Consider the following 23332-nt stretch of genomic DNA (forward strand, 5'->3'; position numbering starts at 1 on the left):
AATCCTTACCCTTAACCAAAAACAAAGAGCATTTTTCCTAAGTCATCTTTTCTACTGCATTTTTTTCCTCTGACATAAAGAACTGTGTGTGGGGACTTAAATAAATATATAAATATGAAAAAATAAAATAAAATGTTGATTGCTCAGACTGAGGTACATGGATTACCTTTATCAAGACCTTTCTTTTGTAGACTTCCAAGAACAAATGTAGGATATTTGTAAAAGCTATTTTAACATCGTCTACTTATCCTTGTATGTTACTATTCAATTGGATTTTGTTTGTTTGTATGTTTGTTGTGGCCACACAGCGTGGGTTGGGGATCTTAGCTCCCTGACCAGGGATCGAACCCGGGCCCCCGGCAGTGGACGCACGGTCAATTGGATTTTTTTTTTCTTTCTGCTAACATGTATTATATTTCTGATTGTTTGCCTGGATTATAATTACCCTCTTCACATGCCATGATGGACACACTGAGAAGACGAACGTTTTCCCTTTTTTCTGCCTTAAGGTTTTCAAAAGGAAGTCTCCATTCGTGCTTGGTTGTTGATACTCCTCTGACTGTGAATAATTTCCCTTTTTTATGAGAGAACAATTTTATACTCACAGGCTTTAGAAGGCAGCATGAGCTCCCTGGGACTTGATTTCATTATTTCAATTTCATTTTTGTGTTTTGAGGGCAAGTCTCCATTTGTAGCCAATCAAACTGGTTTTCCAATTTACCAGAGTAATGCATGTTTCCCTCTTGGAATAAATCTACTTAAGTTAAATAAAAGGTACATCCATTTAAATTGAAAGCACTGGTATCAATGGCCATCACTAATGTCCACTGACACTGAGCACATGTCAGGCCTGTTCCAGGCACTGTCGATTACCACACGTTTAATTCTGACACCCCTGTGCTCTCAAAGTCAGGAAAATACAGCTAATGCAGTAAGTCTCTCATTAAGCTCAACTTACATTAGAAGATGCCCCTCCATTGTGAGATGCTATCCTCTGCCTTCTTTCCCAGTAAAAGTCCTTTATTTTTTGAAATGTGGGTGTGAAATTGTCCTTTTTTTTTACCAAATCTGTGTGAGCTTTCTAGTTAAAAAATTTTTTTTAGTGGTTCATGAACTGCTAACATCTGGGAATCACCAAATCATCCCCCCCCCCCCATAGGCTCCCTCTGTTATCCCATTAAATTCTCCCTATCCCACTGCCCCCTCACCTCTACTTTCCCCTTCCTGCTGCATGTCCTTTCCTCCTTTGTGTAGCACCCGAGTCCAGTTCTGGAGGCCAAATGATGCGTCAAATTCCAGCTTCACTGCTTATGCGCTGTGTGACCCTGTGCTAGTCAATGAGCTGTTTGTGTGTCAATTTCCTCCTTGGTAAAATAGGATAATGTTGTAGCTACTGCTCAGGGCTGTAGGAGGGTCTATTGGTTAATGTATGAAAAGTGCATAGGGCAGCACCTGGTGCTCCCTAATGAATGGGTCTGTTGATGGTTACAATTCCAGCTGCCATCATCAACGTCATTGTCATCACCATCACCATCATCATCATGGTCACCATCGTGCCAGATCTTGGCCCATTCTGGAGCCATTTGACATAGCTTTGTGGTTATACAGCACAAACACCACGTACAGCCAAACTGGGTCTCCAGCTTGGTTCAGCTGCTCATCAGTTCCCTGCCTTTCAGCAAGTACATTTATCTCCCTGAGCCTCGATTTCCTCTTATGGAAAATGATGCCTGTCAGGCACCTGCTTCATGGGGAGGCTGTGAGGAAAACCCAAAATAGAATCCTTTAGTGCAAGGCCCACAGGAAGAGATGCCTAACGCTGTAAGATGAAGGTGCAAACCATGTTCCTGAATAAGGAGACCAAAGTATGTGTACACAAGGACAGCCATGAACTGACTAGATGGTATGCATAATTTTGTTATGCCTGGGTAATTAATTTAAAAACCCAGGAAAAGTATCAATAAAAACCTTAATTAAAACTGATAAATATATTTAACATTTCCAATAAAATACTTCTATTTCATAAAACTAGTACAGGCTAAATTTTTTTTTTTTTTCCACTCTGCAGAACTTGTGGGATCTTAGTTCCCCGACCAGGGATTGAACCTTGGCAGTGAAAGCACCCAGTCCTAACCACTGGACTGCCAGGGAATTCCCCAGTACAGGCTAAATTTAGATGCCAATGAAAGAATAGGCAAAACAACAACATTGAAAAAAATCAGAAAGTGAATGACTCTCAGAGACTCACAGAATCAGGCAAGTGGGCATTTTTCGTCATCATAGAATTGTTCTATACCTAGATTGGGAAGTTTTTTCATGGATAAATGCATTTATCAGTCATCAAGTTGTAGGGTTGATGTTCGTGTATTCCCCTCAAATAAACTTTACATTGAAAAAGTTTAAAACACTTCCTGAACTTTAGTTAATGGCTTGGATCTTGCCATGGCATGGGTAGTGTTTGTGAAACTAAATGCAGTGTAGTCAAAGAAGACCCGGAAGCAACGGTTCACCTATGTCCTTGAGCACATCCAAGACCCAGTTCTTGATTTCTCAATACCTTTCTCAACCAAGAAGAAAATCTCCTTAGAGAAAAGACTGATTCCTGGCAGAGAAAGGAAATTTGCAGGATGAAACTGTAATATCTTTTATATCAGAGCTAAGTGCACAAAATGTGATGGTGACATGAAAATGGGACAAACCAGCATAAGGGAACTCCCATGGACTCAAATCTGGGAAATTTTGAGATTCAAAACAAAATGACGGGCTTCCCTGGTGGCGCAGTGGTTAAGAATCCGCCTGCCAATGCAGGGGACACAGGTTTGAGCCCTGGTCTGGGAAGATCCCACACGCCAAGGAGCAGCTAAGCCCGTGTGCCACAACTACTGACCCTGTGCTCTAGAGCCCACGAGCCACAACTACTGAGCCCATGTGCCACAATTAGAGAAAACCCACGCGCAGCAACGAAGACCCAACGCAGCCAAAAAAAAAAAAAAAGGCTCTGAAGGGACTTTCCTGGTGGGCCAGTGGCTAAGAATCTGCCTTCCAATACAGGGGATGCAGGTTTGATCCCTGGTGGGGGAACTAAGAGCCCACATTCAGCGGGGCAACTAAGTCCACACGCCACAACTAGAGAAGGCTGAGCGTTGCAATGAACACCCAGTGCAGCTAAAAAAAAAAAAAAAAAGGGCTCTGAAGAAGGCCCCGAGTGAGGAAAATGATCATTTTATATTTTTCTGTACAGCACATTTTTTTTTTTTAATTTCTTTTTGGCTGCATTGGGTCTTCGTTGCTGCGTGTGGGCTTTCTCTAGTTGTGGCGAGCGGGGGCTACTCTTCGTTGCGGTGCGCGGGCTTCTCATTGCGGTGGTTTCTCTTGTTGCGGAGCACAGGCTCTAGGCACGCGGGCTCAGTAGTTGTGGCTCTCGGGCTCTACAGCACAGGCTCAGTAGTTGTGGTGCACGGGCTTAGTCACTCTGTGGCATGTGGGATCCTCCTGGACCAGGGCTTGAACCTGTGTCCCCTGCATTGGCAGGCGGATTCTTAACCACTGCACCACCAGGGAAGCCCCTGTACGGCACATTTTTTCACATTATTTCAGTTAACACTGATTATCTTGTGTAGCTTGAAAACTAGCCTCAAAGGAAAAAAAAAAAAATCTCAGGACAAATTTCAAGTACTCATATCCAATGCCAGCACAAGGGAGTAAGTCCATGGTGGCAACTGTGAAACCCACACAAACACTAGACCTGCATGTATACATCTGGACTCACCTGTTAAAATCCCTGGCACTTTACTCTGTAAAAACAAAAAAACAACTTCACACAAACATTTATAAGATCGGACAAGGAGGATCCTTCTCCTTTATCATGAATTTAACTTGGATGTGTGTTTTATTTTACTGGTTTTACCTATAATTCAACCGCTAGAAAGCTGCAGAGGGGGACTTGGAAATGTCCAGTCCTTTCCACAGGGTTAGAGAGGCTGAAACAGCGGAAAGAGGAAAGAACTAGGACTCACCTCAGAAGGCCACAGCCATACAGGATGAGCACCTTGCTGTCAGAGACAATAAAGAAAACAAACCCTCCGACAAGCCACGTTCAATACATCAGCCGGTGTGACCCTTCAAAGACATGGCAGATCAAGCCATTCCTCTGCTTCAAATCCTCCAATGTCTCCCCATCTCATTCAAAGCCAAGGCCCTAACAGTGTTATGCAGCGTTTGACTGCAATTGGACTCCCAATTTCCTTTCTGAATTAATCTCCTACTATTCCCTCTCTTCATCACTGATTCAGCTCCATCACCTCCTTGATGTGCCTCGAATATTCCAGGTTATGTCCCAGCCGTAAATCCCTTGAACTGGACGGTCCCTCTACATGGAGAGAACTTTCTCCAAATACCCACATAGCTAGCACCTTCTTCTCTTCCCACGTTTTTGCATAAACATCAGCTTTGAGAAAAGGCCCCACTTTAACCATTCTATTTAAAATTACGACGTGTTCTTATCCCCTCACAGATTGGTGTGTTTCATTCAACTTACACTGCTCCATTTTTTCCCTTCAGTAACGCTTATGACCTTCTAGTATTTTATACAATTTATTATTACGCTGCTCATGTAAACTCTGCAGGGCAAGACTGTTTCTTTTTTCAACCTGTTTTGTTCAGTGATGCCTTTCAAGTGCCCAGAACAGTGATTCTGGCATCCAATAAATATCGAAGTGAATGAATGAATGATTTAAAAAAAGAAAAAGAAAAAAACCCACGTAGAATGGAATCAAGAGTGAGAATTGGGGGGGGGGGTGTAGGGATAAATTGGGAGATTGGGATTGACATATACACACTACTATATATAAAACAGATAACCAACAACAGCCTACGGTATAGGACAGGGAACTATACTCAATATTTTGTAATAACATATAAGGGAAAATAATCTGAAAAAGAACGAGTATATGTATAACTGAATCACTTTGCTGTACACCTGAAACACAACATTATAAATCAACTATACTCCAATAAAATTTTAAAAAATAGATAAAGCCTCTAAGTGACATGGATCAAGTTATCTTCCACCTTGCTAAACATCTTTTCAAAGAACCTATTGAGGGCTTCCCTGGTGGTGCAGTGGTTAAGAATCCACCTGCCAACGCAGGGGACATGGGTTTGAGCCCTGGTCTGGGAAGATCCCACATGCCGGGGAGCAACTAAGCCTGTGCACCACAACTACTGAGCCCGCGTGCCTAGAGTCCGTGCTCCACAATAAGAGAAGCCACCGCAATGAGGAGCCTGCGCACCACAACGAAGAGTAGCCCCTGCTCACCGCAACCAGAGAAAAGCCCGCACACAGCAATGAAGACCCAACATGGCCAAAGATAAAATAAATAAAAAATTAAAATAAAAAAAGAACCTATTGAAGACTGAAAATGCAGCCAGTTAATAGACTCAAGTAATTACCTGTCTGCCATTAAACAAATACAACGTATTTTCACTGAGGTTTACTGAATTTTAGAGTGAATTTCCCTAAATATCCTAAATGTTTCTATTCTGCAAACTGTGTGCATATACTAATAAATGTACTTCTTTTTAAACTAAAAAAAAAAAAGAAGAAAGAGTGAGAGATAGTATCAGGCATTTAAAACCAGATGAACAGGAGTTTACCTATAAAAAAAAAATTCAACGTCTTTAGGGGTGCACACTTTAATGTGGCGATCCTATGTGGACCATTCTCTCCTTAGGTATAAAATACAAGTATTGTGTGATGTTATTTTTGGTATTCTAATTTCTTACAAGTTCAAGTAGCTCATGACTCAAGCCCTCATATTTCTCACAAAGAATTATGCCAATGGCTAGAGATGTTCAGAACAAAGCCTTCCAACAAATGTTGGTGGAGCTGCCCTCAACATCCAACTTTCCTGACACAAGACAGTGGTGAACACATAAAAACAAAGGGCTGGGGTCCTTTTCTCCCTCAAACATTGCCCCACCAAAAAGCAGAACTGATGAAAAACTGCAACAGGCTTGGCAAGAAAGTCTGAAAGAGTTTCCGAAAGCATTTGTTTTTTCCGTTTATAGCCTTTGTCTCTATCCCCTCCACCTCTTTGTTATTTTCTTTTTTCTTTATTGGCCGCACCGTGGGGCTTGCGGGATCTTAGTTCCCCGACCAGGGATCAAAGCCAGGTCCTCCTGCAGTGAAAGCGCAGAGTCCTAACCACTGGGACTCCGCAGGGAATTCCCTTGTTAGTTTTCTTTTTAACATAATGCTGAGATGGCTTAAGTGCAAACCAAGGGGGAGCCCTGTGGCTGAAGGTTGTTATAAGCGCACAACGACCCCTGAGTCTGTCTCCTCTGTGCTTCCTCACAGGGAAAGCTCAAGCTCCGTCAAATTCCAATATGACTCTATGTGACTAGTGGTGACCTGTCACAGGAGGTTTTCTCATGGTAATAATTACGTGGTTCCTCTTCATTACACATTCTCAGGTGGCGAGGACGAGTCTTTTCTTTCGGCTGAGGAGCGTCCTTCTGGTTATATTCAGAACGTCTTTTCCCGGTATGTTCTCTGATGTTGACAGAGGTGGACGGACCCACGGGTGGCATGGCTTCTCGCGCTGAGTTTCTCCACAGAATGAATCCTCTGAACGATGAGCAGGGGCCTAAGTCTTCTGACATTTCCACTGCATTCACAAGGCGTCTTCTCCCACGTGACCACTTGTGCATTTGAAAAGCAGACAAAAAACCTTCCCAGAATTCTCTGCACTCAAAGGGTTCTTCCCTCCAGCGTGGATCCCCTCATGAAAGACAAAAGAGGAGCAGCGGTGAAGGCCTTTTTCTCAAGTATGAACCCGCTGGTGCTGCAGGAGGTGTGACCTGCGTTTGAAGGCCTTCCCACACTCGGCGCACTTGTACGGCGTCTCCCCGGTGTGGATGACAGAGTGCTGGATGAGGTACGTGCTCCGGTGAAAGGCCTTCCCACACTGGGCACACTCGTAGGGCTTCTCCCCCGTGTGAATCCGCTGGTGCTGCAGGAGTTCTGAGCTGCACCTGAAGGCCTTCCCACACTCTGTGCAATCGTAGGGCTTCTCTCCAGTGTGGATGATGTAGTGCTGGATGAGGTGTGCTCTGTTGCTAAATGATTTCTCACATTCTTTGCATTCGAAGGGTTTTTCTCCAGTGTGGGTCCTATTGTGGCGAATAAAAGTAGAGCGGTGGGTGAAGGCCTTTCGACACTGGCCGCACTCATAGGGCTTCTCCCCGGTGTGGATCGGCTGGTGCTGCAGGAGGTACGACCTGCGTTTGAAGGCCTTCCCGCACTCGGCACACTTATACGGCGTCTCCCCGGTGTGGATGACGTAGTGCCGGGTCAGGGTTGAGCTCTGGCTGAAGGCTTTCCCACACGCGTTGCATTCATAGGGCTTCATTCCAGTGTGAATCCGCTGATGTCGAACAAGGTACCACTTCCTGTTAAAACACTTCCCGCACTGCTTGCACTTGTAGAGGTTATGAATCAGGGGGCCTTTTCCTGGTCCCTGTGGGTCACGCTCACAGAGAACATCTCCCTCAGAGACTCTCTCCTGGAACGCCCTGGAGTGCACACCATCATCCGCCTCCAAACCATCATCTTCAAGGCTCGTTTTCCCAGGATGGGTCGCCTTGTGGGCGTCTGTCTCTGGCCTCAGCTGACCTTTCTGCACTTCCAAAAGCCCTTCCGGATCCCTGGCTTGCCTCGACCTGCAGTCCCTTGAAGATCCCAGAGTCAGGCTTCCCTGGAGCAAGGCTCCTTCAGACAAAACCGGCTCTCTGGTCTGACGTTTTGCTCTGTCACCTGAAAAGAATCCAATACACAAAGGGGGACTTTCGGTGATGCAACACAGAACAAACAGAAGCAACACTTCAGTGAACAAATGAGGATGAAAGCAGCACCTCTGATATCTGCTATGTTTTTACGTCAATGTATCCTAGATTTCCAGTTACTTTTTATGACCCTTGTACCCTGACACCATTAAAGGGAAAATCTGGACAGCAGGCCGGACCAGGAGACAGAGGATCTGGAGTAGGGGAGGGAGGACAGTTTCAATAATACTGTCTGGAGAGCATCTGCCTCAAGGATTGATGTCTTGGTTCTGTGAGAGTGTAGGGAAGTGGCACCTAGCAAGACTGGGAAGAAAAAGGTCATCTTCCCTGGGAGGTGTCCCATGAGCTGGGTCCTAATGCAGACGTCAGAGTTGCCAGAAAGAAAGAAGGATGGGGTACTGGGTTGAAACGGAAGGAATAAGCGTGGGTAGATTCACCCTTGGAGAGTGCTTAAGAGTTATAAGAAGAAAAGGTATTATTACTCAGCCATAAAAAAGAAGGAAATCATGTCATTTGCAGCAATCTGGATGGACCTGGAGATTATCATACTAAGTGAAGTGAGTCAGAGAAAGACAAATATCATAGGATATCACTTATATGTGGAATCTAAAAAAAATGATAAAATGAACGTATTTACAAAACAGAAACAGACTCACAGACATAGAAAACAAACTTACGGTTAAAAAAGGGGAAAGGCTGGGGGGAGGGAAAGATAAATTAGGAGTTTGGGATTAGCAGATACACACTACTATATATAATGTAAACAACAGGGACCTACTGTATAGCACAAGGAACTATACTCAACATAACCTATAAGGGAAAAGGATCTGAAAATGAATGGATATATGTATATATATAACTGAATCACTTTACTCTACACCTGAAACACAACATTGTAAATCAACTATATTTCAATTAAAAAAGAAAAAAGTGCCTAGAAAATGGCCTGGGATGTAATAAGTGCTATATAAGTGGTTGATAAATAAAACACTGAAAATACTGTTTAAATTTAAAAAAAAAAAAAAAAAGAGGGACTTCCTTGGCGGTCCAATGGTTAGGACTCCGTGCTTCCACTGCAGGGGCCCTGGGTTTGATCCCTGGTCAGGGAACTAAGATCCCACAAGCCACACAGCGCAGCAAAAAAAGAGAGTTACAAGAAGAAAATGGCACCAGAAGCCTGGTGAAGGCAAGCCTGAAGGGGCGGTTACAGTAAGAAGAGAATAAAAATCTCAGAAGAAAAGGGGTAGTGGGACACACAAAGTCAAACGGTATGAAAGACGAGTTTCTGCGCTGTTGAGAAGCATTAGAGTGGTGTTAGCAGGGAGAGCTCTGGAGCCACAATGCCTCAGTTTGAGGCGCGGCTTGTGGGATCTTAGTTCCCTGACGAGGGGTCAAACCTGTGCCCCCTGCAGTGGAGGGGCACAGCCTTAACCACTAGACCGTCAGGGAAGTCCCTACTTTCTTCTTTTTTTTTTCTTTAAATTTATGTAATTTATTTATTTTTGCTTGCGTTGGGTCTTCTTTGCTGCACGCGGGCTTTCTCTAGTTGCGGCGAGCGGGGGCTACTCTTCGTTGTGGTGTGCGGGCTTCTCATTGCGGTGGCTTCTCTTGTTGCGGAGCACGGGCTCTAGGTGTGCGGGCTTCAGTAGTTGTGGCACGCAAGCTCTAGAGCGCAGGCTCAGTAGTTGCTCCGCGGCATGTGGGATCTTCCCAGACCAGGGCTCGAACCCGTGTCCCCTGCATTGGCAGGCAGATTCTTAACCACTGAGCCACCAGGGAAACCTCCTCCTTTCTTCTTTAAGTCATAATTTCCTCACCTAAGAGGCTAGAGGACTCTCAGTTTCTCCGGGTGTCATGAGGGTTAAATAAGAAGATGCCTGTAAAGCTCTCAGTACAGTTCTTGACGCAGTGCGAGTATGTGTGGTGGTTAATTTTATATGTCAACTTGGCTTGGCTACGGTGCTGAGCTGTTTGGTCAAACACCATTCTGGATGTTGCTGTGAGGTACTTTTTAGATATGACTGACACTGGAATCATCAAACTTTGAGAAAGGCAGGTTACCCTTCTTAATGTGGGTGGGCCTCATCCGATCAATCAATGGCCTTGGGACTTCCCTGGTGGTGCAGGGGTTAAGAATCCACCTGCCAATGCAGGGAATACAGGTTCGAGCCCTGGTCTGGGAGGATCCCACATGCTGCAGTGCAACTAAGCCCGTGTGCCACAACGACTGAGCCTGCATTCTAGAGCCCGCGAGCCACAAATACTGAAGTCCGTGTGCCGCAACTACTGAGCCCACATGGTGCAGCTACTGAAGCCCGCGCGCCTAGAGCCTGTGCTCCGCAACAAGAGAAGCCACCACAATGAGAAGCCCACGCACCGCAATGAAGAGTAGCCCCCGCTCACAGCAACTAAAGAAAGCCCGCATGGAGCAACGAAGACCCAACGCAGCCAGAAAAATAAGTAAATAAATAAACTTAAAAAAAAAAAATCAATGTCCTTAAGAGAAAAGACTGAGATGCCCTGGGAGGGAAGGGATTCTACCTCCAGACTCAGGACTGCAAGCATCTACTCTTCCAGCTTACTGGCCTGCCCTGAAGATTTTGAAATCACTTAGCCCTCATAATCACACGAAGCCTAATCAATAGAATAAAACTCTGATTTGGGCTTCCCTGGTGGCACAGTGGTTGAGAGTCTGCCTGCCGGTGCAGGGGACACGGGTTCGAGCCCTGGTCTGGGAGGATCCCACATGCCGCAGAGCAACTAGTCCCGTGGGCCACAGTTGCTGAGCCTGCGCGTCTGGAGCCTGTGCTCTGCAACGGGAGAGGCCACGATGGTGAGAGGTCCGCGCACCGCGATAAGGAGTGGCCCCCACTTGCCGCAACTGGAGAGAGCCCTTGCACAGAAACGAAGACCCAGCACAGCCATTAAAAAAAAAAAAAAAAAAAAATGTCCATTAGCATTAAAAAAAAAAACAAAACAAAACTCTGATTTATCTCCTTTTGGCTCTGATTCTCTGAAGAAGTCTAATTTTATTATCTCATTGTTGTACTGGGCAATTAGGGTGACAGCAATGCCATCAGCAAGAACAAGCCATCTTATTCTACAGGCCAAAGAGAGTGGCCTCAGTGGAAACCAACCCTGCGGACACCCAGCCTCTAGAACTGAGACAATAAATTTCTGTTGTTTGAGGCACCCCCTCACCCAAAAGAAAAAGAACAATAAAACCTATCCACGGTGATAGAGTGTAAACAGTGGGTACCACTGTAGGACAAGCTATTGACAAGGATGGGGCACCAGGAACCTGCCACAGAACTGGAAATAGTCTAAATTTTGGGTGAGGTGGAGGATACCTCAGTTTATACATATGTAAAAAGTAAAGCTGATTTCCCACTCCTGGGCATATATCCAGACAAAACTCTAATTTGAAAAGCTACATGCACCCCTATGTTCACAGCAGCACTATTTACAATAGCCAAGACATGGAAACAACCTAAATGTCCATTGACAGAGGAATGGATAAAGAAGATGTGGTACATACATGCAATGGAATATTACTCAGCCATGAAAAAGAATGAAATAATGCCATTTGCAGCAACATGGATGGATCTAGAGATTGTCATACTAAGCGAAGTAACTCAGAGAAAGACAAATACCATATGAGATCACTTATATGTGTAATCTTAAAAAAATGACACAATGACACAAATGAACTTACCAACAAAACAGAAACAGACTCACAGGTATAGAGAGCAGACTTGTGGTTGCCAAGGGGGTTGGTGGGGAGGGATGGATTGGGAGTTTGGGATTAGCAGATGCAAACAATTACATATAGGATGGATAAAAAACAAGGTCCCCCTGTATAGCACAGGGAACTATGTTCAATATCCTGTGATAAACCATAATGGAAAAGAATATGAAAAGAATGTATACATATGTATAACTGAATCACTTTGCTGTACAGCAGAAATTAACACAACATTCTAAATCAACTATACTGCAATAAAATTTTTTTAAAAATTGAAAAAAGAAAAAGTGAAACTGAGCTTGAAGAATTTATATGTATCACTGTATACTTCCCATATAAAAAAATTAAGTAGATTTTAAAAACAGAAGGTATGGAAGTCAAATATATAGAGTCAATCCTTGAATAACACGGGTCTAAAACCCATAGGTCCACTTATACACGATTTCAGCCCTTTGTATCTGTGGGTTCTGCATCCATGGGATCAACCAACCATGGATCAAAATACTACATAATCTGCAGTTGACTGAATCTGCAGATGTGGAACCGTGCATATGGAGGGGGACGGCCCACCATAAGGGACCTCAACATCCACGGATGTTGGCATCTATGGGAGCACTGGAACTCATCCCCCACATACACCACAGGACAACTGTCCATCATTTCCAAAATGAGACAACTCTTTCAAGAGTTGTGGGCTTCCCTGGTGACACAGTGGTTAAGAATCCGCCTGCCAATGCAGGGGACACGGGCTTGATCCCTGGTCTGGGAAGCCTGTGCTCTAGAGCCCGTGAGCTGCAACTACTGAGCCCACGTGCCACAACTACTGAAGCCCGTGAGCCTAGAGCCCGTGCTCCACGAGAGAAGCCACCGCAATGAGAAGCCCGTGCACTGCAACGAAGAGTAGCCCCCACTCGCCACAACTAGAGAAAGCTCACGTGTAGCAATGAAGACCCAACAGATCCAAAAATAAATAAATAAATAAATTTATTTAAAAAAAAAATGACGAGAGGGACTTCCATGGTGGCACAGTGATTAAGAATCCGCCTGCCAATGCAGAGGACACGGGTTCGATCCCTGGTCACGGAAGATCCCACATGCCGTGGAGCAACTCAGCCCGTGTGCCACAACTACTGAGCCTGCACTCTAGAGCCCACGAGCCCACGTGCTGCAACTACTGAAGCCCGTGCACCTAGAGCCCGTGCTCCGCCACCACAAATGAGAAGCCCACGCACCACAACGAAGAGTAGTCCCCACTCTCTGTAACTAGAGAAAGCCTGCGCACAGCAACGAAGACCCAATGCAGCCAAAAATAAATGAAATAAAATAAATAAATTTATTATAAAAAAAAAAAGACGACGAGAGCTTGAACTAGGGTGCTGGTGATGGACTCAGGACACACGGATAATCTCAAACGGGCAGGCCTGGGGATGGACAGATGTTGGTTTGATGGAGAAAGACGCTGGCTGAGGTGTTGCTAATCTTCCAATCTGCTTAGATGGCAGGACGTTCTCAGAACGGGGCACGGGGCAGGAGTGGGCAGGATCCTGGGGGTCTTCTAAGGCATGACAAGCTTGAGGGGTCTCTGAGACACGAAAGTGGAGATCTGGGAATAAAGAAATGGGGGGCGGGGTGGTGTGTGGAACAGAGCATCGCTGGTGGGGCTGGCCAAAGACACTTACAAGCGGGCTGAGAAGCCTGAAGGACCGACAGAGAGGAGAGACCGTGACTCACTGTGGATTATTCAAGCTACAGTCAGCAGCACAGATGTGGGGCTGAAAACCCCAGACATCCATTTTGTGTTCTTAAGGGCAAGAGGGGCAGGAAGGTACAGCGCAAGGGGCTGCTTCTGAGTGTCCTGTGGACAAACAGGAGGATGGATAAATGGATGGAGAAGGTGGGAAAGAGTTCCTTAGAGAGTATAGCGTAGACCATAACTTCAAGGGGAAGAAAGGCCCCTTTTCCTCTGAGTCTAGAAGTCCAGGAAAAATGCGTGATACCACCACTCACTATGATTAATACAATTACATGGATACGGTAAGAACTGACCTTAGTCGACCCTCTCTATAGACCAGGCACTGTACTAAGCAATTTGCTGCATTATCTCATTATACCTTCAAACAACCCACTCACATACAAACTAGCCTCGCTCTGACTTCCTGAGAGCAGGGTGAGTAGAGTAGACAGAGGTCATACAAACCAAGCCCACTGGCTCTTCTCCTTGGGCCCAGAACAAAACCACACTCTCCAGTCCTGAGCACCCAGCTGCGGCCAAATGCCTAGTTCTTGCCTGTGGGATACAGGGGAGTAAAGTATGTGTGCATCTGGGTGTGACCTGTCCCCTATCCCTTGCCGTTTCCCCTCCACCAGCTGGATTATGCTGGACCAACCTTAGAGCTATACGTTGACGTCAGAAGGTGCCTGGTCTCTAGATGCAACTAGAGATTATCATACTAAATGAAGTAAGTCAGAAAGAGAAAGACAAATACCATATGATGTCACTTACATGTGGAATCTAAAATATGACACAAATGAACCTACCTATGAAACAGAAACAGACTCACAGACATAGAGAACAGACTTGTGTTTGTCAAGGAGGAGGGTGGGTGGGGAGGGAAGGAGTGGGAGTTTCAGATTAGCAGATGCGAACTATTATATATAGGATGAATAAACAACAAGGTCCTACTGTATAGCACAGGGAACTATATTCAATATCCTGTGATAAACCATAATGGAAAAGAATATAAAAAAAAATGATATATGTGTATAACTGAGTCATTTTGCTGTACAGCAGAAATTAGCACAAATTGTAAGTCAACTGTACTTCAATAAAAAAAAAAGAGAAAATTAAAAATTAAAAAAAAAAAAAAAGAAGAAGAAGGTGCCTGGGTCTCTAAATAATGGTTTGGTCCCAAGCTGGCCAGCTGATGCACACTATACTTTGATGTGAGAGAAACCACCAGACCCCACAAAGGAGGTTTCACACAGCAGCTCAGAGGCACTAGTCCCCATGCATTCTCAAGGTTGCTGTGAACCCACCTGCCCAGCAGCTATTGGCTCCTACCTGGGCACGTGCTACGTGGGAGGCCTCTTGTTCCCGTCCACAGCTCCTGCCCATGCTCCAGCAAGCGGATCAACTCCGGTTTGGGAACTGGATGCCCTGTGGATGGAGAAAATAACAGGACGCAGGTGTTTTGATGAGGAGAATGAAACCCTTCCATCCTACCTGGGACTTCATGACAGGAACAAGACCATGAATGTAGCGGCTCCCAAAGTAAAGAAAATGTTGATTTGTGACTGGGAATCCAACGGTACAAACACCACTCCTGGGCTGCAACTGCTGTAGGGGGTGGTGCTGTCTGTCTACACAACACCACTTCCCTTGAACTTCATCAGTGGAAGCCAGCCCCACGCAGGGGCATGCCACTTTCACACACAGCCACGGGACCCTGGGAATACTCCAATAAAAAACAAAACAAAAAAAAACAAAAAAACCCCACAACGCTGAAATCAAAATAGTGGCATTAAGGTCCTAGCAAGTTCATGTAGAAGACTCAGGGCTGTGAGCTAGAGGCTGGCCCCTCTGTTGAACAGAAAAATTAGCCACAAAGGGGGCCATGGAATACTCACTCACACTGATCTGAGACTTTCTCTTGACAACAATCAGCGTGCCAGACAGAGAAGGTAAAAGGACTGGCTTTTGCAGGGTGTCCACCTGTGGCATTCCATGACATTCCTGTGCACCTTCTAAATGATCTCCTGCCCAGGGGAGGATCACGGCCCAGGCCTCAGAAAGCATGTGATGATGACATAGACACCAGGGGCCTTTGAACCAAGATTGTGCTGTTTAGGAAGATTCCTGGGTGGCACTGATGACAAGTGCCATGTAGGGGTCTCCCTAACTCACCCACTCGTCTGAGAACAGCCCTGCTAACTGGGCTGTGGGGACATCTGACCCCACCAGGCTGGGCCAGTCAGCTTCCCTCCTTTGGAATCTGCAACAAGGACCTCAAACTGAGGCCCGAGGGTGCTGGGCACTGGGATGAGGGCTGGTGTTCAGAAGAACATTGTTTCTATCCCACCGATCACTGCTACAGACACAGGGAGACCAGGCAGGAGGAGAAGCGACCAGAAAAATGCAGGGCCTATGGGGAGGAAAGGTGACTCCTGTGACCTTGATCAGCCCGGAAACAAGGAGGGTGGGGTCCCCCACAGGTGTGAGAGCTGAGCACTTACCCAGTGAGACCAGGAGCCCACAGATCTCCAGCATCACCTCCTGGTACAGGGTCCTCTGATCCAGATCAAGCTGTCCCCACTCCTCCCGGGTAAAGGTCACGGCCACATCCTTGAAGGTCACCAATACCTGGAGAGTCAAACACAGGTAGTGGTGTTGGGCTTGTGCACTTGGATAGGATCAACCCTGTCACTCTGTTGCTGGTGAAGATGCAGAGAGACCCAGGCCTGAACCACCGAGGCCTGCTGATCGCCGAGTTCTGTGTTGGGCTCAAGGGGGAGGTGGAAGCAGCCTCTGAATATAACGCAACTGTGGCTGAGAGAAAAGCCTCCCGTGAAGGAAGCCACTGGAGATGACACAGACAGTGGTGTTCCATGAGGACTGGGGGCAGATGGTGTGTGCTCTGGGAAAAATGATCATGATGATAATTCCAACAATGGTAACAGTAAAGTGACAGGTGCTGAGCCTCCCTGGTCCTCACGGTGCACCTGCCCCAGGCTGAGGGCTTCACACGCTGCGGTAAAGTGACTAAAGATCCCTCGCTCTGGAGCCAGATTTCTGGGGTTTGAATGAATACTCTTAAATCTGACACTCGGGACTTGCCTGGTGGCACAGTGGTTAAGAATCCGCCTGCCAATGGAGAGGACACGGGTTCGAGCCCTGGCCCGGGAAGATCCCACATGCCACGGAGCAACTAAGCCCGAGTGCCACAACTACTGAGCCTGCACTCTAGAGCCCGTGAGCCACAATTACTGAGCCTGCATGCCACAACTACTGAAGCCCGTGTGCTCTAGGGCCCATGCTCCGCAACAAAGAGAAGCCACAGCAATGAGAAGCCCACGCACCGCAATGAAGAGTAGCTCCTGCTCGCCAGAACTAGAGAAAGCCCACATGCAACAACGAAAACCCAACACAGCCAAAAATAAATAAATAAATTTATATATATATAGGAAATCTGACACTTGCTGGCAGTGTGATCATGGGGAGGACGACATCCCATCATTTCTCCAAGCATCAATTTCCACATCAATACAACAATCATTCCCACTATGCCAATTCTTAGAACTAAAGAGAAAATGTTCCCCCACCAGATGCTGTGGAGTGCCTGGCCCAGTTAAGTGTTCAGTGTATTTTGTGACTTTCACTAATCCACAGCCCACAAGGTAAATGCCATCGTCACCTCCATGTCACAGCCAGAGGCCTGAGGCCCAGGCAGCTCTAGAAAATCAACCACAACCTCAAATTTAAGGAAAAGAAGTGGGGGAATTCCCTGGTGGTTCAGTGGTTAGGACTCCACGCTTTCACTGCTGAGGCCTCAGACTCAATAGCTGGTCAGGGAACTAAGATCCTACAAGCCATGTTGCGTGGCAAAAAAAAACAAAAAAACAAAAAAGGTGGTGGGGGGGGCGAGGCAGTGCGGAGGCAGCAGCTGCACGAGAGGCTGTGGCGCCGGCGGCGAACTAGAGACCCAAACACCCGGGTTAACCACGCCTAGTCCACGACCCTCCTAGGTGAGAATTATGAAGATGACGACCTAGTAAACTCTGATGAGGTTATGAAGAAACCATGTCCAGTACAGATTTTTCTTGCACATGAAGATGACCGTAATTTTGAGCTTGATGAAGAAGCTTTGGAGCAGATATTGCTACAGGAGCACATACGAGATCTTCACATAGTAGTGAAGCAGGAGCTTTTCATAAAGGGAAATAATTTCTACTGGACTTCATGCTTAGATATATGTATAACAAGGATTCTCAGAGTTGGATTGGTGGAAACAATGAACCACTGACTGGCCTTACATGGCGAGTTGGTTGCGAAAGAGAAACAACAGGCATATGTCTGGAATGAACAAAAGTGGCTGTGCTGTTAATGGATACCCAGGGTGCCAGTCAACTATCAGAGACTGTGCAACAGTGTTTGCTCTGAGCACTATGACTAGCTCTCTCCAGGTATATAATTTGTCTCAAAATATTCAAGAAGATGATCTTCAACACTTGCAATTATATATAGAATATGGCAGACTTGCAATGAAAGAAATCTACCAGAAACCATTTCAGACGTTAATGTTTTTGATTCGAAACTGGAGTTATCCTTATGAACATTCATATGGTTTGGAAGGTGGAAAACAATTCCTTGAAAAGAGATTGCAGGTAAAACAAAATCAACCTGAAGAGCTACAGTATGTAAGGAAGCACATTCACAATTGTTTCTCAAATCTTGGTTGCTTCCTTTTGCCACATCCTAGTCTTAAAGTTGCAACTAATCCTAGTTTTGATGGGAGATTGAAAGATATTGATGAAGAGTTTAAACGAGAGCTTTGAAATCTGGTTCCAGTGCTACTTGCCCCAGAAAATTTGGGAGCAAAAGAGATAAGTGGATCTAAAGTCAATTGTAGAGATCTTGTAGAATACTTTAAGGCTTACATTAAAATTTATGTAAAAAGTCCATGCTTCAGGCAACAGCTGAAGTTAATAATTTTGCTGCAGTAGCAGGAGCAAGAGAGAAAGTATGGAGCAGGTAGGCGGTGGGGACAAGCCTTACATTGCACTTTCAGATCTGGAAGCGAAAACACCTGGATCTCAAGGAAGTGGCGATTAAACAGTTTCGTTCAGTAAAAAAATGGGTGGAGATGAATTCTACCATCGTTATCTGGACCAGCTTGAGGCTGAAATAGAAGAAACCTATGCAAATTTTATAAAGCACAATGATGGCAAAAATATCTTCTATGCTGCTCGTACCCCTGCCACACTGTTTGCAGTCATGTTTGCTCTGTATATAATCTCAGGACTGACTGGCTTCATTGGCCTAAACTCTATAGCCGTCTGTGTAACCTTGTCATGGGGTTAGCACTGACGTCTCTTTGTACTTGGGCATATGTTACATACTCTGGGGAGTTCAGAGAAATTGGAACAATGATTGATCAGATTGCTGAAACACTATGGGAACAGGTATTGAAGCCCCTGGGTGATAATTTGACAGGAAAACATAAGGCAGTCTGTAACAAACTCTATCAAAGCAGGCCTGACTGACCAGGTGTCTCATCATGCCAGATTAAAGACAGACCGACTGACAGTTTATCCCCACATGGACTTCACTCTTTCTTTTTTTCATGCTTGCTGTACAATGAGAACTCAAATAAAAATAAACCAAAGTTTACAATCAACTGTAGAAGTAGTTTAGTATAACTGGCTTCACAGATGGCTGCCACAGAGTGTGAAATTGTTTGTTGGTTTTAAGCATTCTATTTATGGCTCCTAAGACATGAAGACTGGCTGAGGAGCATTAGTTTTCATGCACACTTGTGCCATGTTTAATTCTTTTTTTTCCCTTTTTACTTAATCTAATGTTAGTGAAATCTGTCTTATGTAAAGGATATTTCAGGGAAATATTTTAAGAAATCTATTTAGAGTCTCTTTAACACAGTGTCGCATTGAAATTTTAATTTTTAGAGAAGTTATGAATCACTGTATCAAGAATCAGCTTGGAATGACAATGAAGCCTTTATCGAGCCACGACATTAAAAGTACATATTGCGGGCTTCCCTGGTGGCGCAGTGGTTGAGAATCTGCCTGCCAATGCAGGGGACGCGGGTTCGAGCCCTGGTCTGGGAGGATCCCACATGCCGCAGAGCAACTAGGCCCGTGAGCCACAACTACTGAGCCTGCGCGTCTGGAGCCTGTGCTCCGCAACAAGAGAGGCCACGATAGTGAGAGGCCCGCGCACCGCGATGAAGATTGGCCCCCGCTTGCCGCAGCTAGAGGAAGCCCTCGCACAGAAACGAAGACCCAATACAGCCAAATAAATAAATAAATAAATAAATAAATAAATAATAATTAAAGGTGCTAATAATTAAAAAAAAAAAAAGAAACTACACCTCTGCTTCATTTACTAGGTGATTATTAAGAAACTAGAAAAAGCTGGGTATGCCATTTATTAAGCTATTAAAAAAAAAAAACTGTTAAAAAAAAAAAAACAGCTAGGAAAAGACTGTCCTAAGAGGTGACAGTGATGCACAGGAAAAGAGTGGGGAGTGGCAGCCCTACAGAGATCTGGGAACAGGGCCCCAGACAAAGGAAAATGCAAGGGGAAAAGCTGCAAATTGGGCAGGAATTTTGCAAGTTCAGGACCTCCTGGCTGAGTGCGGTGAGTAAGAGAAGAGGGAAGAGGAAGAAGCATGGAGGAAGTCACGAGGCAGATCCAGTACAGGCCTGTGGGCCACAGTGCAGGAGGTTGTACTTATTATAAGTGTGATGGGAGCACCTGAGTGGGAGACCCATTCATTCATTTAACCACTTATTGAGTACCCTTTACAAGCCCAGGCTGTTCTAGGTCTTGGCAGAGAGCAGCAACAGGCACTCATGGCTAGGGCTGGAAAGAGATGCTAAACAAGCAACGATATAAATGAACAAGACAACGTCAGAGGGACCCAAAGATTCCAAAGTCAAGAAAATAGAGTTTCCCTGGTGGTGCAGTGGTTAAGAATCCGCCTGCCAATGCAGGGGACAGGGGTTTGAGCCCTGGTCTGGGAAGATCCCACGTGCTGCGGAGCAACTAAGCCTGTGCGCCACAACTACTGAGCCTGCGCTCTAGAGCCCATGTGCCACAACTACTGAGCCTGTGAGCCACAACTACTGAAGCCCACGCACCTATGGCCCGTGCTCCACAACAAGAGAAGCCACCGCAATGAGAAGCCCGCACAACCCAAGGAAGAGTAGCCTCCGCTGGCTGCAACTAGAGAGAGCCTGCATGCAGCAAAGAAGACCCAACACAGTCAAAAATAAAATAAATACATTTTAAAAATAAAAAATAAAGAAAATAGAGCGAGAAGACAAGAGGTCACAGTCTGCTTTTGACAGGGCACCACGGAAAGCCTCTTTCAGGACAGCACACTGGAATGAGTCTGAAATAAAGTGAGGAAGGAGCCAAGTGAATGGGAATTTAACAAATAAGACAAGGCCTGACAGCAATCAGGACTATGATGAGGGTACTCAGGGCCACGGCTATGGAGTTACCCAGGACCTCTTGTGTTTTTGTGTCCAAAGGGACACCACACTCCTGCACACTATCGCCACTTACCATATGTAACTGAACCTCAAACAGGAAAACAGATTCAGTGGGAAGCCAGTTCCACTGGCTGTAAACTGGAAGACAAATTCCTTGGCCTTCTGGGTGCCCTGCCTGTCCTGACACCTTTTCTGTCCTAGTAGGGCTGCAATCCCCAAGCTGCTGCAGGCTACTCCTGCCTCTTCCCCACCCCAGCCCTTATCTTTGTAGAGGTTACACAGCTGGGAAGCCCAAGGGTCAGCTTCCCCCAGGGATGAGCCTCTAAGATCAACAAAGGCTCAGGAGGCACCTCCGTGGAAAGAGAGCCAGAGTGACGCTCCCTGTACTGTGCTGGACTCGGGGGGATACAGGTCACCTTTGTGGTTTTTCTAGTTCCCTCAACCCAGTTGGAGGAACTTTAGCATAAAAGCCAAGGACAGGGACTTCCCTGGACGTCCAGTGGTTAAGACTCCGCGCTCCCAATGCAGGGGGCACGGGTTCCATCCCTGGTCGGGGAACTAGGATCCCGCATGCCTCACCACGCAGCCAAGAAAAACAAAACAAAACATAACCAAGAACAGCAGGGAAAGCTGCTCAAGGTCCTAGCCTCGGGAAGGGGCGGGGCCGCAACACACAGAAAGGTCTCCGGACTGTGCGGCCTGCGCTCCTCCCTGCGGGTCCTTCCACGCCAGCGGTATGGGGTCAGGGGGATTCGAGAAGCCACATCTCTCCCTACCACACAGCGTCCCACTGACTGACAGAAATGGGAGCCTCCGCGTGAAGCCCCTAACCTGGATTCCCACCCGGAGCACAAGCGACCCCATCCCGAGGCTCCGACAAACAATACCCTGGGGAGGACAAGGTGACGACTCACAGGACACCACCATCCTGCACAGCAGCGCGCCTCGGCCACGTGGGTGGGGTCCGAGCGGGCGTGGTCTGGCGCACCGTCCACTCACCTGCGCCGGGGTCACCAGTGCCGCCATCGCACCGCGGGGAGCGTAGGGCCACGTGAGGGCGCCGGAGACCGGCTGGTCCAGCGGGCTTAGCTGACCCTCCCCCAGGTCGTACAAAGGCGCAGGTGGGCCCTCCTGGCTGTCCTCCCCGCTCCGTCCCGACGACCTGGGTAGAAGTCACCTAAGATAGAGACACAACCGCCCCATCACGAACAAACGGCCTCCCTGGCGACACAGGAAGTCCCGCCGCTGACAACGCGAGCCAATAACGCCCCGTTTTCTGTGACGTCATCAGATCGGCGCTCACGGCCATCCCGCGGAGCATAGCCTTCAGGGTAATGTAGTTCTTGTCCTGCATCCGCCCGGGAGAGGGAGTCTTTGCTCCTTGGAGTCAATGTCCCAGAGGCGGGATACTGGAGCTGGCAAAGGGCCTACAGAGGCTCCAACGAAGGAGGCGAGGCATTGGATGTTTCTAAAGGGGACACACCCAGTTTCCCTGTTGTGTTTCCTGTATCTTGTCATTTAAGATGCTCCTAACTGAGCAAGTGGACATACTGTATGGTAAATTTTTTAAACTTCGTATTCTGCTGCCTCACCATCCCCACAGTCTGTGAGCACCCCGCCCAGGTGACTGAGTACACCAGAGTGATGAGGCTGTGGCCCCTGACACAAGCTCCCCTTGTCCTCCCTTGTGACCTAGTGACATTACAAGGCACCAATGAAATTCCCTCATGACATCTGCTTGTGTACTCCCCGCCCCCCGCCGCCCGACCTTGTCTTGGGGGCCTCTCTCTCTCTCTCTGGGCTCTCCTCCTGCTTGGTTGAGCCTGCTCCGAGGATATCATGATATCACTCAGATACAAAGTACCTACAGTCATAGATGTGAACTAATAAACTTTATCTTGCTACTGTTCAAATACATGCAGACTGAAGTTTCACAGTTCTGTGCGTTTCAGCGTGTTTGCTCAGGGTCTAGAGAGAACAGACTTCACACATGGCCATTACTAGGATGTTGCGGAAGAAAAGGTTGGGTGTCCCTTAAACAGGTGAACAATAGAAAAACTTTGCTTTCTATAAATGTTTAAATAAATTCATGAAGTTTGGAACATATACAGAAGATTTATTTTACAAAAAGTGAAAGCGCTTTAACATAAATTATAAATTTAAGTTTATGTTATTATCCAAATATCTTCATATTTATTCTGTCCCTTCTATTTTTTGAAAACATAATCCCTTTAAGGGGAGACATTATATTGTAGACTCCATTCAGCCAGCAGGAACCCAAAGAAAAACCTTGATGCACACACTGCAGTGTCACTGTCACAAAATGCCTGCTTTCAATAGTTGGCAACCAAAAAATATTATCTTATTACTCTCCAACTTCCTATACATCAGAACTTTAGAGATAATTTTGTAGGCTTCAGTGTATGCATTCAAGGTGAGACAGGCTGTGACCTGGGACCTGGGACCCTTTGCTGCAGTGCTTGCACCTGGACTAACATCTCCTCAAGC

General features: G+C 46.3%; 1 protein-coding gene and 1 pseudogene across 1 annotated transcript; one reads left to right on the top strand and one right to left on the bottom strand.

Moving 5' to 3' along the window:
- Positions 1 to 3938: 3938 nt before the first annotated feature.
- Positions 3939 to 22059, bottom strand: ZNF550 (zinc finger protein 550). Its single transcript, XM_007175432.2, has 4 exons — positions 21824 to 22059; positions 15824 to 15950; positions 14652 to 14747; positions 3939 to 7816 (listed from the first exon to the last, which is right to left on the bottom strand). Exons 1-4 carry the CDS (start codon positions 21848 to 21850, stop codon positions 6825 to 6827), a joined length of 1242 nt encoding a protein of 413 aa, XP_007175494.1. The 5' UTR covers positions 21851 to 22059; the 3' UTR covers positions 3939 to 6824.
- LOC103002724 (atlastin-2-like) lies at positions 16031 to 18850 on the top strand (annotated as a pseudogene).
- Positions 22060 to 23332: the final 1273 nt, after the last annotated feature.

The sequence above is a fragment of the Balaenoptera acutorostrata genome, chromosome 19 (assembly GCF_949987535.1).
Source record: "Balaenoptera acutorostrata chromosome 19, mBalAcu1.1, whole genome shotgun sequence".
Lineage (NCBI taxonomy): Eukaryota > Metazoa > Chordata > Mammalia > Artiodactyla > Balaenopteridae > Balaenoptera > Balaenoptera acutorostrata.

Coding starts and splice junctions, on each gene's coding strand:
- ZNF550 (XM_007175432.2), bottom strand. CDS start 21,850: ATGGCGGCACTGGTGACCCCGGCGCAG. Junction 15,951..21,823: donor CACTGGTGACCCCGGCGCAG/GTGAGTGGACGG, acceptor TTGACTCTCCAG/GTATTGGTGACCTTCAAGGA. Junction 7,817..14,651: donor CCCACGTAGCACGTGCCCAG/GTAGGAGCCAAT, acceptor GATTCTTTTCAG/GTGACAGAGCAAAACGTCAG.